Here is an 18,042-nt window from a genome sequence, read left to right on the forward strand (position 1 = left end):
GTTAATTTAGCTAAAACAAAAAACGTGATCGCACGCAGTTTCCTCCAGGGTTCCGAGCGCAACACTTCAAGCCGCTTCAAGGAACATTTTTGGTTTCCTTTTGGGGATTTCGATAGTTCCTCCAATTTGGACAGTGCGAGTACTTCGACTGAATCAAAATGCCCCAACTAGCAGGTGGTGGTGGCGGCGGGGACCCTGAGCTTTGTGCCACCGACGAAATGATTCCGTTCAAGGATGAGGGAGACCAAGAACAAATATTCGCAGAACTCAGTCACTCAGAGGAAGACGAGGGAGACTTGGCAGATATCAAGTCATCTTTAGTACATGAGTCAGAGACGAGTCCAAACAGCAATCATGATGTGAGTATTTCCTCTCTTGTACTTAAGTCTAGTGTTACATGTTGCCAAGCCTTTATATAGGCTAGCCTAAATAAATGTCCATCAAATTTCTAACGACAACATATTAATTCAAGTTCACCTGTCTCTAAATAATAGCCCCCATTTCAGGGAAGTCAGTTGGACATTTTATGAAAGCTAAATAAATAAAAGCTGAAAAGCTGATAAAATGACTGGAAATTTGCCCAAAGTATGTTTGGTTTTGTCATAATTAACAAGGCGATGTGTAGCCTAATATTATATGTGTATAATATGACTATTTTAATGTGTAAATAGTAGCCATGTTCTGTTTGTAATCAGTTGTAAACAGAGGCTCATAAATAAATCTGCTGCACGTGGCTGCAGAGCTTTTCAAAACATTGTTGACGAATTATACCAAAGGTCAAAACATACAGAACAATTTAATGTGAGATAATATTTTTCTGCAATTCAGAGAACTTGTTGTACAGTTTTTACGAGGTTATTTGAAATTTTAAATTAAATATTGCACTATAGGTGATGAATTCGTGAATACATTTTGAATTATTTTGTTAGGCCTATTGCAATATTAAATTAGCACTATTGAATTATTATTATTATAGTTATTATTATTATTATTAGTAGTAGTAGTAATATGATTGGTATAACAATCATTGTCTTGATAAAAAAAAACAATATTAGTAAAATGATAACTATGCCTACTTATAATTATTACAGTAACAATAGCAATATTGCTATGGGTTAGGTGATTTAATTAAACAATGTTTCACCAGGTTGGATAATATAGACTATGAATAATATAAAATATTAAAGCGTTTTTGGACAGATCAAATCGTATTTGATATAAAACAAATGTTTGTTTTTTCAAAGGGAAATCCAGATGAAAGCATCTTCGAAGGAAAACCACACCTGACAAAATGTAGCACCTCTAGATTACAGTGACACTCATATTCCCAATGTGAAATAAGGCCAACACATTTCTGTATGTTTTGTGGAGATTATGGCCATTTCATGGAGAGACAACACATTGTTAAAGGACGGAATTAAATTGGGAGGGGGGGAGGGGGGGATTAATGGAAATATTTAGTTTTGATATAGATCGTATTCATATTTGAAATATGAAAGAAATGTCACTGCCACAGTACAGGTTTGAAGGTAATACTGGTAGATATTTTGTTCACATTGCTTATGCATTTAAATAATCTGTCATTCCTTTATCTCAATCATGTATCTAATGCATTTATAAGAGCTGTAACAAGAGTAGCTTACATCGTTTGAGGCTGTGTGATTGTCACATTCCTCCTCAGTGCAGTGAGTTTCATATTCAATAGCAAGTTTAACTTTGTGCCTGAATATATATGTTTTATCTGAGCTAGGCAGCTGTTACTAAGTCTCTAGCTCTGGATGCTGTATGTATACAAAGGTAAACCTAGCGCAATTAGCTGTTGCCATTTGTCATTATCCAATGTTAATGGAATTAGGGTGCCTACTGACTCTGGGCCGAGCTCATATAGTTACAGCTGTCACAGACGCAAATAAGACGGAGGTTGAATGTTAATTGAGAATCCAGTGAAGTTCCGTGACTCTGCTGGAAGCCACCCTCAGGGAAGTGAACTCCAAAAGGAGGTCTTTTCTACGCGTTCCCATTCGAGGGGGGAGGGGGAAAGGAGATGCATGTGGAGGGGTTCACGGTATTTTGGAAAAGCAGTCGACTACACAGTACACATCATCCCCTCTTCTCTATTTTCGCAGTTATTTTGTGCAGAGCACGTTTGTATTGGAAAACATCATAGGCTACCGTGATTCATTTGATTTTGAATTTGGTTGGAGCTTTGGTTAAATTGGTTGGTGAAAATGAAAGCAGACTGATGCAAGTTAATTTGTAAGCTCCTTAAGGACATAAAGCTTAATTAAGTGGCTCGTTGAGGGGTTGATACCGACCGCTCCGTCAACCCTTCTCTCCCCAACGCGCTCGCCTCACTGTGTATGTGTTCTTAAATCCGGGGACAAGCTGAAAGAACAGGCCATAACAGCGTGTGTGTGTGTTGTTGAATTTTTTGACGAATTTAATAACCTAATTTCTGTCTCCGTCTCTCACAGGGAACTAGACAATCCCAAATATCCCAAGACTCATATCATGAAAAACACAGAGACCATCACGATGATGGTAAGTGACACACATCACATTAAATATTATCCTGTCAGTTATCAGCATGTTTTAGAGATCTGCAGTTATATATGGGTCACATTGAGCCAAGATAACGGCACAACATTAAAATCAGTTTCTGGAGGCTTGATTATTGAGAGATTTTTATTTGATTTTTAAAGGAAAGAAAGATGGTAGACAGGAAAAGCTTCTACCCACTTAATTTTCTGTTCAGAACCGATCAGTCACACTATGGTCCTTTTTCTTATCTGACCCCAGTTCATTCTGATGCAGAGATGATATCTGAATTGATTCTAGTCAGGGCATGGACAAACTGAATGGGGAATAAAGTTCTATATGTAAGTCTTTTGTGGTCCGTAGGAAATGTTATTATTTATGCAGAGAATTGTTGAACAATCCCAATGGCTGCGGCCCCTTGCCTGGTCATCAGAAAGATGCAATACTGATGCATTTAAATTGTTACGTTGACATGAATAAAAACCTGTGAAGATAGGCAGTGACTTAAGCATGTGGCTCTCTGATACTAGTAGTGAGTGACACTTAATATTCTCCTTGGCATATTTGTATTTTATTTTGTACACACACTCTCTGTCGCTGTATCTCTCTCTTTGTCTCTCTGTGTCTGTGTGTTTTGTCCTGTACAACATGTTGCTGCTGTGCGACAGCACCAGACCCGTTTGATGTCTTTATTTGGTCCAGGCTGTATTCTGACCCCAGATAGAGCTGCGGGTCATGATTGGAGCTCTGTTCTGTTAAGAGTGGCTCTTCTTTGTTCCCCCAGCAGCCCTGAATAGGACCCCTCAAACCAAACACTCCCTTTCCCCACAACAAGCCCATGTTGCTATCAATCTACCAGACACACACACCACCCCCCTCCCCAGAAAGCGACAACCAACAGCCACCAAATAGTTTGTCGCGAGTTTCTATTCAGGCAGGGGGACGGACCCGAACAAATGCTCTCTCTTTAGGTCAGAGGCGTGGGGAACAGTAGGGGCGTCTCTTGTTTTGACACAGTCTGTATGTTCCTCCTAATTGACGCTAATTGGCACGGAGGGACGCCATTGTTGCTCTGTATAGTGCAGCCCTCCTCTCCCCTTTCTCCAAGACATGAGAGACAAAAGACTGGTGAAACGGGGGGCGCCGGGTCACAGCGGTCGACAGCGATATCATTACGCCATCAAGAGGCATGCATGGAGCGATGATGCGATGGTCACAGTGCTAGACTGACCCAGTGCTGTTAGAAACTGTAACTTGGCAATGACCATTCACATGTAACTGTATTAATAGGCTATAAACTCGAGGAGATTTCCCCAATGACTCTGAACTGCTGAAGTTATGATGGCGGTGAATATTGCTGTTATGTTACTTGATCAGACTGTTGCTTAGAGATGCTATTCTATATAATGGATCCAAATCCAAATGGAGATGAATGTGCTTGACTCAAGTTCTCTAACAAATCTTCCATTTAATGATCGTAAATGTACGATTTGCACCAAGCCTCAAGTTCACACTTTTCTGTCTCTTGGGCCCGTTTCCAGGGAAACACCTAGACATGTACAACAAAGGTCATCCGTACTCTGGATACCCAGGTTACATCATGATGACTAATATGAACAACGACTCCTACATGAACAACGGCTCCCTGTCGCCGCCCATGCCCAGAACGGTGAGTCCAGTTTCACTATACCTCCATCAATCAATCACTTCCACCCATCTGTCAAGTTTGTGCATTTTCACTGCGTCAAGTTTGATTCGATCTTAAATACTTAACCAGGTCTAAACCCCTAAAAAAGAGCTTAACCTGGGATTTATTTTCAAATATACCTGTATATGAACATTTCCATTAATCTTTTCTAACATCGTTTCAACTCTAGAATGTTCTTTGCCTCTCTTCGACCGCCTTCCTAGTGTGATGTAGCCGGTTTGTGATAGCCGTATATAACATGCCCCTGTAATGTTGTGATGATCTGTCCCCTTGGCAACCACGTGATCTAGTCTCCCCCACATGCCTCTCATACTTTCCAGCAGATGAACGACATGTATATGATGTATGATTTCTCGCGTCTTGTTAACTGAATCAATGTCTGTTTACATATGGACAGTAAGCCCAGCGGTTACGCTGACATGGTCGCGGAGGCCTAACGGCAACATCCCATCTGAAGAGGGAGTTTGCGGAAATAGCCAGGGTTGCCGTATGTCACCATGCTTGTAGTCCCTATAACATAACAGTATTAATTTCAGGCTGTAGGCCTGGTGGCTGGCTTCCTGTGTCTGTCTCTTTTTGAACATTAGCAGCAAGACAGACGCAAAACGCCAGGGCATGCCAGCAGCTGTCCACCCTAATCCTGTTTGGTGTGTGTGTGTGTGTGTGTGGGGTGGAGTTGTGTGTGGTGAATACACCCAGTCTCGCTATGGCTCGGTGCCTCCCAAAGCCTGTCCCCGCACCCTGCTAGCACATAGACTACAGGACACAGACATGCACGCATTGTTCAAGGACCAAAGACTCTGGCTTATGTCTGCCTGTGTGTCTGACTTGGTTTCATCATGAAATTCACTTGAAGGGTTTGAAGTCTGTTTAGCGACTGTGTGAATATGTCTGACAATACAAAGTGAATGGTGTTCTCATCTCGTGGCAGCGGTACCCACTTTGCTCTTGTATAGGAGTCCTCGACCGTAGATATTTTTTCAGACAATTTTCCGCTCCAATATAATTGTTTTGGATACTTATGGAATGGATACCTTCTCAAGGACTGAGGGGCTTCCACCCAACCTTCTTTAAATAAAGAAATTACTCCTGTTATTTGGCCCCTCCTCTCGCTGCCTGGACCGTTTTAAACACTCATTTCCGTGGTTGCCGCCCACTTTTTGTTTTGCCAAATTTCCCCATCTTCAATAAATCCTTAGTCGATTTTATGTACGTTTCTCTCACTTATCCAATAAAATGGATACGGTTGGTGGCGGTGCAGTCATGGAAGTTGGAACACAAGTCTTCTCTTCTAGTCTGATGTGAAACGTGTATGTGCTGCCTGACTGTTGATTGGATGGATGTGAAACGTGTATGTGCTGCCTGGCTGTTGATTGGCTGGATGTGAAATGTGTGTGCTGCCTGGCTGTTGTATCAAGCCTGCCGGCCACCGCAGCCACAGTATCTGCAGGCCTAGGATCAGTTTTCACCCAGATCAAAGGCACGTTCTCTCCCTTTCTTCCCTCCTCCCTCCCTCCCTCCATCCCCCTCTACAGTTTAGATTGATTTTCATTGGCCATGGCATTCCTGTGCATGAGGCCCAACTGACAGAGCTGTTCAGAGTTGCTGATTGTCAGCAGATTTTTGGGAGGGAAGCAAGGCGTGAGCTGTAGGACCTCTAAGGAGTTGTACTAGATCTTTAAAAGGAGAAGGAATGGAAGTCCTTGGTTTGAGGAGTTCAGCTGCGCATAGGGTTAGTGTGGTGGAGTCACCACGACCAGTAGCACATATGGAGATTGTCTCTGTGCAGTTGATTCAATAAAGTTCTGTGGAAGGACGAGAGGATCTCAGTTGGATGTTAGATATCCCTTCATTTCTGGAGGTGGTAGTCCAGGTTTAGACTGCAGTTGAGGTCTTTTTTATTTATTTATTTAACTAGGCAACTCAGTTAAGAACAAACTCTTATTTACAATGACGGCCTACCGGGGAACAGTGGGTTTAACTGCCTTGTTCAGGGGCAGAACAACAGATTTTTACATTGTCAGCTCAGAGATTCGATCCAGCAACCTTTCGATTACTGGCCCAACGCTTTAACCACTAGACTACCTGCCGCCCTAGGTCTAAAGTTTACATGGTGAAATGAAAATGAATGCCTCATTATTATTATTATTATTCTGCTCTTTATTATAACATATAAAGTGAGGGTTGTGTCATATTAGTGTTTTCTACTTGGCCATGTCATTGTCAATACAGAGGTTACACTTTGTAGCAGTATATGTTGGCTCTTGGTTGGTGTGGTTTGTTCCAGAGGAATCCATTGAAAACCCTGCCTGCCACTATTTAGTCTACCCAGAAGCCCAGTGAAGTAAATACATTTACTATTTTGTTTAAAGTGTTATCTACAGTTATACTGTATATTGATGTCAGTGAGAACTGTAGTGACGTGTTCTCGTGTGTGTGTGTGTGTGTGTGTTCTTCGAGTCTTCACATATAGGGTCGTGTGAGGTTTGACTGTTGCATATTGGATTATTTAAAGTGACTGTGCGTGTGTGATGGCTCATATTTCCAGCTCCCATGGCCAGAGGGCCGGACTGTACAGAACTCTGGGAAGAGAAGGGGGATTGTGTTCCCTACTCTGGCCTCTGTTAAGTCTTTGTGAAGACCACGCTCGATGTCTGGATGGGCTGGCAGCTTGGAGTCAAGCTCTCATCTCTCTCTGGCTAAAACCTCGGACTTATCGAGCTAACACATTCCTGTATGTGCGTTAACTCGACCGCTCTGTTTTCTGACTGTAGAAAGTGTATGTAGAACTTGTGCACTGGAGTCAATGAGAAATGCTATTTGAGTCGTTGTAGCAGATGTATAGCTTCAGGATTACTGTGGTTTAATAGAATGCTCCTCTCTGGATCCAGTCATAGTTTAAACTTCTGTCACCTTCTCATCAAACATCTGAATTTGAGCATGACAACTTTTAACTTGTAACCACCAAGCCTGTAACGGTGGAAGCCATTTTCACACACTACCTTACTTTAGAACTATAACTTTGAATCCACTAGCTCGTTCCGAGCATAAGTCCAGGCTCTCCAAACATCCAGTCCCCAGCCTGTCAGTGCAGCAGTCGGGGAAGATGGAATCGCCATAGCTGATTTTAAGCTGGGCTTTTGGTGTGCAGAGAGCTGAGCGAACCATTTGCTGCCCCTCCCAGGCCATACCTCCCTCCCCCTGTCTTCCCCCTCGGTGGCGGGTCCTTGTCGTGTGTGAGAGCCCGTGGGGGGAGACTGCGGTTCCCCTTTGATGTCAGCGAGAACGTGACGGATCTCCTTGGCGGCATTGCGCGGCCGTGTGGAATCACTAACCCGGGCTTACCTAACGGGATTGACCGCGCACCCCTTTTCTCGCTTACGTCCCAAATGGAACCCTATTCCCTATATAGTGCACTACTTTAGACCAGGCCCCATAGGACTAGTCAAAAGTAGCACACTAATAATAGGGTGCCATTTGAGACGTACCCCTCGTCATCCCCAGTGCCATGTGTATCTGTCCTCACAGTCTCAAACCCTGGCCCCATTCAGCACCGATCCCTGTTATGAGAATACTACATTTCCCAGGAGCCCTTCATGTCCACACGCAGTGTAGTCTGCGGTAACGTGCGGCGCCATGTGTAGTTCTTTATCCACGACTGCGGGGTTGTAAAGCGGTTCGAGGCGCTGAATCGAGCAGAGCGTTTTGTTGTGATTTGTGAAGCAGCTGGGATCTATTTGATGTGTGAGTCTGCCGCTGGATGTCGTTGCCTAAAATTGGCCTACAAACAATATTACTATATTTTGTGACCAAATATGACATTTTGAAAACAGTCAATTATTTGAAGTTTTTAAAAAACATTTTTGTGGAAGGGGGGGGGTTAAATTTCAAGGATCACCAGAGGATTATTGCAGCATTGATGTCATCTGCTGTGCAGGTCTGACAAAGAGCATGGTGTGTGTGTGTGTGTGTGTGTCTGTCTGTCACACTGTGCAGACCTCACAGAAAGCTCCAGCGTCCTCCCACCCTTTGTGTGCTTCTGGGTCTCAGCTCTTTATAAACAGTATCATTGACACGGAGCGTGCGTCAAACTACTGTACTGTATGGTACATGGCGAGGAGGCTGGTCGACACATTTATTCCATATGGCGTTCCCTCCACGGTAATGATTCCATGTGGTTGCAATCCCCTTATCAAAGTCTTTCATCTTGTTAAGTGGAGCTGGGAGGAATTATCCTCTCCCTAAATTGAAACGACTGGTGTTTTTTCCCCTTTCTCTCCCTGTAAGATGAGAAGACAAAATAAGTCCAGGCAGGATGCACCAAGTGTTCACATAACGTGGTGTGAATTTGTGTTACGACGCTGACGGACTGTGGGACTGTGTATGTTGGTCGCTCATGTTTTGACTATATGGACAGTGTGTCATGTTTTTTTAACTTGAAACTTGTAACAGAGCATTGTGGGAATATGGTAAAACATCTATCGTATTGTGTGTGTGTGTGTGTGTGTGTGCGTGTGTGCGTGTGTGTGTGTGTGTGTGTGTGTGCATATTTGTGAGTGTTTGTTTTCATGTGCTCTCTCATGCTCTCACCAAAACGAGACTGTCATCATAGCCGAGGACATCACAACACTCTAGCCCTCCTCTCTTCTCCCTCGTTCATCCATCCTACTGAGGGATGAACGAGATGATGGATGAACACGGTGATGGATGAACACTCTAGCCCGTCTCTGCTCCATGGAGCCAGCCAGCCTGCACAGGCGAGGCCGGGCCCCAGCCACAGCACCTGCTGAGTGGGGCCTCACTCTCACCGCCTCATGACCACCAGGGGATACGGAAAGGAGGGGACAGGCGTGTGCTTGAGTTGGGGTGTGTTGGGTGGGTGGGTGGGAGTGGAAGGTTAGAGAGGATAGTGGCTTTTTTCGTTGTCTCCGTGGGGCGTCGGTTGTCGTCACTCCAGCTTGTTGTTTTGACTCCCGGGTCCGCAGAAGGGCCCCCGGCGAAAGTCCCTCCACTCCCCAGGCTGCGTGGCTCCTGTTGAAGCCACTCTGTGGGAGCTCAGTTCGGCACACAGGGACCAGAGCCCGACTCCTAGCCTCCCTCCACCACCTAAACACTGCTGATAAGACTGGCTCCACCACAAAGCCAAGACGCCAAGCAAAACACTGTTGTTTTTCCACATTGACGCGCTTCAACTGGAGATGAATGGGGAGGCTTTTGAAGTGGTGTAGCTGAAACCCTTTTGATGCCATTCGTTTTATTTAGTCCCCAAATAGTTCTTCACTGTCGCAACATTATCATAAAATCATCCCTTTTTTAGTTTAGTGAAAACCAGGTCTATATTTGGTGCTTTGTGCCATGTAGTTCAGGCAGTAACTGTGACCGGGACAATGGGAGCTGCAGGGGTGAAACACTGAGTGTAACTCCTCCCAGCGCTCCGTACTTCAGAGAGAAGCAGCAAACAGCTCTGACTTGTCCTAGTGTGACGGCCTTGATCAATAGCCGCTCTGTTACCGTCAACTTACTCTTGTTTTTTTCCCTCCTTTATATTTTTCAGAAGCTCATTATTTCTTTGTGTGTGCTGTGGTGGGTGTGAGAGCTAAAGAGACTCACATGCTCTGTGTGTGTGTGTATCTGACAGCACTGAAAGATGAATGCTCCTCAGTGTAGAAGGTTGGGTATAGGGCCGGTATAGTTACTGTACAAGCTGTTAAATGGATAGATGGATATAGCTCTCTTTTCCCCCCTTCTTTTTGTATTTTTGCTTTTGCTAGCGCACAACGAATGCGTCATTTATTTCTCCCTTCTTAACTATTTCCAACATATACTGTACATACACTGTACATATACTGGCTGGAGTGTGAGAGCGACCGAGCGCGTGCGCAGACATATTTCATTATAATGCATTCAAAATGCATTCAACTGACTAGGTATCCCCCTTTCTCTTTCCTTTCTGTTGGAGCTTGCAGAGCTGGGGTGGACAGGAGGAGGGGTTTGCTGTCAATTCATTTTGTGTGGTCTTGGCTATAAAAAATAAAATTAAAAAACAGCTCTTTGAATGGTCTTTAATTTTTGGGAAACCCATAAAAGTTTGCCGCTCCTTTGATATCGGCCTCGGAATTGAAAACAAATGCAGCATTCTCCCCCCTTCTCATTTCAACTGCCCTGTTATGGAGTTGTGAAGAGAAAACATCAGCCGTAGATCTCTTTCTCTCCCTCCTTTTCCATCCCCCCCATTTCCCTTTCCCCTCTCTCCTGCCTTCTCCCTCTCCCCCACTCCCTCTCTTTTTCCTCCCCCTTGTTTTTGAAGAAACCTACAGGGGGGGGGGGGGATCACTGATGTCAAAGTAAAAACCAAGAGCATTAAGAGAACTGGCAAAATGCAATACAGCTGCAATCCGACATGACGCTGGAAAATAGGTCTGAGGAGTAGAGAGCCTCCCCGTATCCGTATTCCCAGGGTGCACAACTGCTCCCGGCCTCGGCTTTGATCTCTTCAAAGCCTCCTACTAGCTGGAGAGTCTTGGCTGCTGCTCACGCTGGAGCGCCGGAGAAGGGGAGAGAGGGAGGAGGGGTGTATGCATGTCGGAGGGGAAGAGAGGAGAGGGGGGGGGTCGTCTTTTCCTTTCCAGGGCTGAAATCAATCACAGTGCCGAGGCAATTATGTGTAATTCAACAGGGCCAGATTAGTAACTCTGTTACCTGAGTGACTGACTGCGTGTCTGTAATCTCAGAGACTCACTGACTGGCCTTCGCCAGCCAGCCAGGAGAAGTCACCACTGGGTCACGGACATGGGAGGGAAGGAAGTAAGGCGAGGGAGAGGTGCTGAAAAGCAGGCCGCCATGCCGCCGTCCAGCAGAGCAGAAAATCGGGCCACAATGGAGTGATTACACTTGCAGATGTAGCCATATTTATGACTGAGGCGAGCGGAGGGAGAGAGGGAGGGGGAGAGAGGCAGGCAGTGATTGCCATGGAGCTCTAGCTAGCTTCGTCTCTCTAACGAGCCCTGTTCCCTTTGTGTTGGGGCTCGTGCCTGGTGTCGCCCCCTCACCACCGACCCGCTGCTCCCTCCGTCCCCCTTCAGTGCCATATCTCTACCCCTCATGCCTGGCGCCTCGGATGGCCCCCAAATGCCAGGCTTGGCCCAGGCTCGCACCCCGGGCACCCAATTTGCCGTGGCTGGAGAGAGGAGCGCGGCTGGAGAGATAGTCTGCATGGCTGCGGGTCACAGAGAGAAGAGGAAAGCAGAGTAGAATGGGACTACTGCCTCTCTCTTTCTCTCTCCGCTCTCTTGCTATGGGTCTGGGCCATACCACTGCTACAGTATGCAACACACACCACGGCACTTAGCAGCAGGTCTTGGGTCCTGGGTCATGTTTTGTTGGGGAACGATGCTGAAATGATGTGAATCTTTGCCTCTTCTGAAGTGATGATGGCTACCTGATTCTGATTAGTGTTCTGTAACCACTAGAAATGACAAACATCGCAATATACCAGCCGTCTATTATTGGAACAGATGACCTCATTTAAAGGGAAAGATATTCTTTCTTTCTCATGAAGACGAAAACAGCTCTTTTGTTTAGCTGTGCTCGGCGGAGAGTCACTTGATGCAGGGTGATGAAACCCATAAAGATATCCAGCAAGAGTGTGTTTGTTCATCTGATGAGCTACACTCTGTTCTCCTCTCCTCCCTCCTCTCGCCTCTACTTCCTTTGATCATCATTTTCATCTGGGGCTAGTCTGGTGGTGATGGAAGGGAAGGCTGTTATTTTCTCCTGGGGATATACACACACACACATTAAGGACATTAGATTTACACTAGTGTTAAGACAAGGAGTGGAGTAGAGCTGGGCCGATATGGACAAAAATCCATATTACGGCAAATCGACTGAATTCTCATGATAAAGACCAATTGAGCGATGCGTGTACAACATTAACGCACACCAAAGTTATTTTTGGACATTTATATTACCCGTAACTGCTTTTACTACTACTTTGGATGTTGTAGCTATCAATTGTCCCATTTAACAGTCATCCATATTAGCATTTAACACATTTCTCTAGTTGGGCCCTCGAAGGTTATTTATCCTAATGAACGATATCAGCCAAATGTCCACGATAAGTGGTTGGTTTGGTCAGTGTCGATCATTTTCGGTTTATCGTCCCAGCTCTAGAGTGGGGGTACCAGTGATGATATGATGACATTGTTTTATAAAGACAAACTGAAATGGTGATTAAATGAAACGGAGTGGATTGACTAGGAACTAAGTCTTGACTAGGAACTAAGTGTTGACAATCTTGCTATTCTGTATTGAAAATATTGGAAATACATGTTTTGATTTAGAATTATTGATAGGTAATGCAGACAAGGATTGAGCTCTAAAATGAGAAAATTCAAGGGAGCTACAGTGAAAAAAATGCCTCAGTTGGTGTGGCGTCTGTCTGTCTGCCCAATCTCCCCACCCCAGTACATAGACCCTCAGTTTTGCTCGGGGAACCAGGTGAGACTTTTCATGTCTCCCGTTAGGAGAGACTTCAGAGGGACGTTCTCGGCTTTGAGCTCCCCGTCATCAAACAATGCATCCAAATATCAAATCGATCCAGAGCCCCGACCTCCTCCCCCTCTGCCCCCCGACACGCACCTATCTTTGAGATGAAAGGGGACGAAAAAAGCAAGTGACCCCCCCCACCTCCCATCCCTCCTCCTCATCCCCCTTTTCCGCCACCAAGAAAAGAGGAATCAAGATGGGCGCCTTGGTGGAGAGAGGGACGCTTCAACTGCTATTAAATCGCACGCCACCCTTCATGTGAGCCCTATACACAGACAGGGTCTTCGTTCTGTACTATAAGAATGATGGGATATGACAGTTTCATAGACGTTTCACCGAGATTCTTTGACTTCATAAAAGTCCACGGCGCACCAAGCCTGGCTTTGGTTATTTCCTATCTCTGATATGGCAGGAGATCTGGAAAGAGGTGTGAACGAATGCTAGGCTAGTCGCCCACCGGAGTGTTTCGTTCTCTTTGTGTTCCTGTGTATAGACCATGTTCAGACCACAGAAGCGTTTGAGCATTGTAATGGTTTAATGCAATTACATATTGGGGTGCTATTCATGAGTCGGTGATCTCTGTTGATCTCGCGCTATCTCTCGCCATGCTGGAAGAGAGACACTACGATTGGCTCATTCGAGATAGGCCTTGTAGTGTAAAGAGTGCCGATTGGTCTGATGGAAACATAGCTACCCCCCACTAAGTCTAAAATTAGTCTCTGATACACAAAGGAAATACTGTACTAGTCCATTATTTTCAAGAGCCACATAAAATGGAATTGAATTCTAACTGTGTTGTGTTCATTTTGTTGTCATTCTGCATCTATTTCAAGTGTGGTGTCAGATGAATGAATTGTGCTCTCGAGGCTACATGTGTTGGGCTCGGGCCCATGCAGTTTCTTTCTTTACAATCAGGATTTGAATATATCATGACAATGTAAGGCGATTACCATTTCTTAAGGGGTGGTTGAGAGAAAGGTCCGACCGTTGTTAGGGACCATGTTTTAACACGGTCATTGTTTTGGTTTGCCTTACGTCTCTACAAAAGCGTCTCACAAAAGTAACCAATAGGGGCGGAGCTTTTCTTGTGATTGGGTTGATCCTGGAAAGGCTGGCTGAAGTGTTCCCTCGTGCGCATTGCAAATGGCAACCTATTCCCAATATAGTGCACTAATTTTGACCAGAGCCTCAGGGGCCTTGTTAAAAGGTAATACACTATAAAGAGGATAGGGATTCATTTAGGACGCAGGCCTAGTCATACATGAGTGGAGAATAGCCATTTGTTCCGAGGGGATTACGCCTTTTAGAATAGCTTTGTTTTCATTCAGATCTGAGGAGACTAGCCGTGTGTGTGTGTGTGTGTGTGTGTGTGTGTGTGTGTGTGTGTGTGTGTGTGTGTGTGTGTGTGTGTGTGTGTGTGTGTGTGTGTGTGTGTGTGTGTGTGTGTGTGTGTGTGTGTGTGTGTGTGTGTGTGTGTGTGTGTGTGTGTGTGTGAGAAGCTGAAAATGTGGCGTTTTAATGACTAATTCCAGGCTGAAAAGCAGGTGTTTAGTGTCTCACCGGTTAATCCTTTAAAAAGGAGGAGTTGCACCTAAACAACAGCTGGGCTGCTAGTCGGACCTATTGTACTTCTGTCCTTTACTTTATAAAAGACAAGAATGGTTTGTAACCAGATCCACAATGATGAATGCTTTGGCTTATAGTAACGATGACTGGGCTTACAACTCTATATCTTGATGCAGGGGTAGAGAGTAAGATATATATATATAGTAGTTTAAATCCCCTTATGTAGAAACACCCACATTTTTATCAAAACATGCATTTAAAAAAAAATGTGACTGACTTTGTCAGTTTGCCCTTTATATTTGACGACGAAGCTGAAATGACTCACTATAGGTAATCCAATAGCCTGCTGAAGTCTATTACCTGGCTATTAGCTGCCTAGCCAGTGGGAGTAGACGACTAGGAGGTGTTGGTCTTCAAAAAGCAGAGGTGAGCTGAGGTGAAAAGGCCATTGATCATGTGACTATGGGGTCAGAAGTTCACATGTAAGATCGTTTGGACACAGGCGTCGTGGCTCTGGGGAAGAATGGATCCTCTGAGTTGCTATGGTTAAAACAGGAGCAAAATGCTGGTCAGCAAAACTATTTTTAATGTAATATTCATTAATATACAATAGGTGTGCATACAACACATTTTTGTACATTAGTATATGTATGGACATCATATTTCACTGCGTTTTTAGATTAGTAATATAAATATATATTAGCAGACGCACAGTTGGCTCACTCTGTTGCTCTGTTGTCATTGAATTTAGATACCTGCCACTGTGCCAGAGTGTTTACTTCCCCAAGGTTGTGTTTGTGTGTTTGTGTGTGTGCGTGTGTGTGTGTGTTTGTGTGTGTGTGTGTGTGCGCACGAGTGAAACTAGGTCAGTACACTCCCCAGCTCAAGCGGCACCCATTCAAATCATTCACCCCTGATACACGCTCCTCTCCTCAACGCGTGCCGTTTCAAACCATCCTCGTAAACATTCACTCCCCGCCAGCCTGTCGCCATCTGCCCCCCACTGGTTCTCACCTTTTCCATGACCCCATGGCTAAGCTAACTACCCTTTCCCTCAATGGCTAGTGTTTTCTAGTTAGCATGGAGCTGGTTAGCGCTGTCAAAGAGGACTACTGAGTCAGTGGTACTGAGTCACCAACTGAATTCTGCTCTTCCCAGAGTACCCCTGAAGTACCCCATCATTTTACCAGTAGGCCTATGGTCTCATTATTCTTCTCAAGTACAGTGGGAACCACTATACTTAGAGATGTTAGGCTAGTGTTACTGTACGAGTTATTATGAAGCTAACGTTTTGAGGGGGAACTGCTACCTGCCTACAGCTCTCAATATCACATGTTAGTTACTAGTTAGCATGGAGCTAGCTAGCGCTCTGAGAGGGGTCTGCCAGCTGACTGCTGCTTCCAGCGCTCTCCTCCACAGGTAGAGCCAGGCACAAAGACCCCCACCACTCCAGTCAGACTCCATTCTCCCGCCTCAACGCTGAGCTCCCAAATCCAAACTGACAGCCATTCATGCCCAGAATACCTGGCTGAGAGCGAGGGAGGACACACTATCTAGGTGTAGCAGGCAAATCCTCTCTTGTTCCTTGGTTTCTAAAACGTGGCGCATGAGGCTGACTTTCTCAGCACTTTTTCTGCCAATCATTCTGTGGTGTTTTTCTCTCTTTTCTCTCCATTTCCCCCTTCTGTTATTGTGTTGTGAAGACTCAGGCTTGGGTTTAAGCGAGCGCTAAACATTAGCTTGCGCTGCGTTTTCATTTGTGTGCCTCTCTAAGGGTCCTGGCTCGCTAGCGTTCGTTGTTGTGAATGTGGCGATAACTTGGCATGAATGTAGCAACTCGGCAGTCCAAAAGGTTTCTAGTGATATACCATGCAGTGTGTTCATGCAGCAGTGGGGTAGTAGCTAAAAATGGATCGACGAGGAGAAAAAAAAAACTTGCCGTTTGATTCAATAAGAAAAATAAAGAGTTGTGCCGGATTCGGGTGCACAACTTCTACTTGTTGTCAGCTTTACCGGTTACCCGATTCAGACCAGAGGTCTCTAGAGTTCCATTTCTCTCCATCACCTCATTAGAAACTCATTAGAAACCAGTATTTCTGTCATCTTAGCTGATATTGTAGCCAACTACATGAAAAAATGTACACTCGATTTTAGATTTTACTCTATAAAAAAATGTGTTGTGGGGATCCCTAGATAGTCAATCACAGTTTTGCTTGACATTTTAGGTGAAGTGGGTGTGTGGGAGAGTTTGTGTGTTCTCCCTCTCCAATAAACTCTGCCAGGAAGAAGATCTGCAGTCTGTTGTGTGACTCATTCATTGTGGAGGTTTTCCACTGTGTTTGCCTGGGCTCGTACATGATAAGTGGCGATTACGTTATATAGGTAACAAAAGAACGTACGTATGTGTGTGTGTGTGTGTGTGTGTGTGTGTGTGTGTGTGAACATGCTTGCTGGTCTTGGTCAAGCTGGTAGGGGGTAGCCAGGCCTGCTGACAGTGGCACTTCAGTGGAATGTTTGCCCTTTCCTCAGCTCTTTGATGTGACCAGGTCCTGCTGTGATAATGAGGCCTGCACCCCGCCGCAAGGTGAACATCCTGCAGGGTGCCCCGGGCTCTGCCAAAACACACCCAGTCCAACCCCCACATAACGCTCTGTCAACCTTCACACAACGCCCCTACAACCTTCACACAACTACCAGGCAAGGCACTAAAAGGCTTCAAAACATTGGCCCAGCATTGCCTCCCCACACACACACACACACACGCACGTGCACACACATGTGCACCCACACACACACCCACAACACATCGCTCAAACAAACTTCACACATCCACCAAAAATCCCACCCCTGAGCTTCAAAACATTGGTCCATCCCCCCCACACAACATCAACACAACCCAAACACAACTTTCACATAACTCAACCACCATTGAGCTTCAGAACATTGGCCCAACCCCTACACACATCTTTCTCCAAATACTGTCCTACCTCCACAGAACCATTCTGAAGTCTCTAAACTCACATCCACCTCTCACCTGGAACAACCTCTAACCACCCCTTATTAAAGATGCACTCCAGTCTCCTTTTCACCTCAGCTGATTTACCTAACAAAAGGCCCATCTCAATAGGTAGTCCAGGTATGACATGACATGGCTCTAGTCTGGAGGGGTGGGCCTTTCCTCTTCTGTTCTCTTTGCTTCTCTATAGTTCCCACAAGCAAGAGGGGTGGCCGATGACGACAGAGTAAACCCATAAGAGAAACTCCTTGAATGGCCAACACTTGCAGTTGTAAAAAAATAACACCATTTTGCTCAAAATACTTCAGTGTACAGTTGAAGTCAGACGTTTACATACACTTAGGTTGGAGTCATTAAAACTAGTTTTTCAACCACTCCACAAATTTCTTGTTAACAAACTATAGTTTTGGCAAGTCGGTTAGGACATCTACTTTGTGCATGACACAAGTAATTTCTCAAACAATTGTTTACAGACAGATTATTTCACTTATAATTCACTGTATCACAATTCCAGTCATAATTTGAGTCAATTGGAGGTGGACCTGTGGATGTATTTCAAGGCCTACCTTCAAACTCAGTGCCTCTTTGCTTGACGTCATGGGAAAATCTAAAGAAATCAGCCAAGACCTCAGAAAAAAATTGTAGACCTCCACAAGTCTGGTTCGTC

The 18,042-nt window shown here is 45.0% G+C and overlaps 1 protein-coding gene across 14 annotated transcripts in view; it reads left to right on the forward strand.

The window, feature by feature from the left end:
* The first annotated feature begins 6 nt into the window (after nt 1-6).
* lef1 (lymphoid enhancer-binding factor 1) overlaps nt 7-18,042 on the forward strand; it is a 61,605-nt gene continuing 43,569 nt past the window's right edge. For all 14 annotated transcript variants that reach the window (XM_055913883.1, XM_055913884.1, XM_055913885.1 and 11 more), the window contains exons 1-3: nt 7-359; nt 2,475-2,541; nt 4,080-4,207. In XM_055913883.1, the coding sequence (XP_055769858.1) occupies nt 159-359; nt 2,475-2,541; nt 4,080-4,207 (396 nt within the window). In that variant the 5' untranslated portion in view covers nt 7-158. The remainder of the gene's footprint in view (nt 360-2,474; nt 2,542-4,079; nt 4,208-18,042) is intronic.

The sequence above is a fragment of the Salvelinus fontinalis genome, unplaced genomic scaffold (genome assembly GCF_029448725.1).
Source record: "Salvelinus fontinalis isolate EN_2023a unplaced genomic scaffold, ASM2944872v1 scaffold_0403, whole genome shotgun sequence".
Taxonomy (NCBI): Eukaryota; Metazoa; Chordata; class Actinopteri; order Salmoniformes; family Salmonidae; genus Salvelinus; species Salvelinus fontinalis.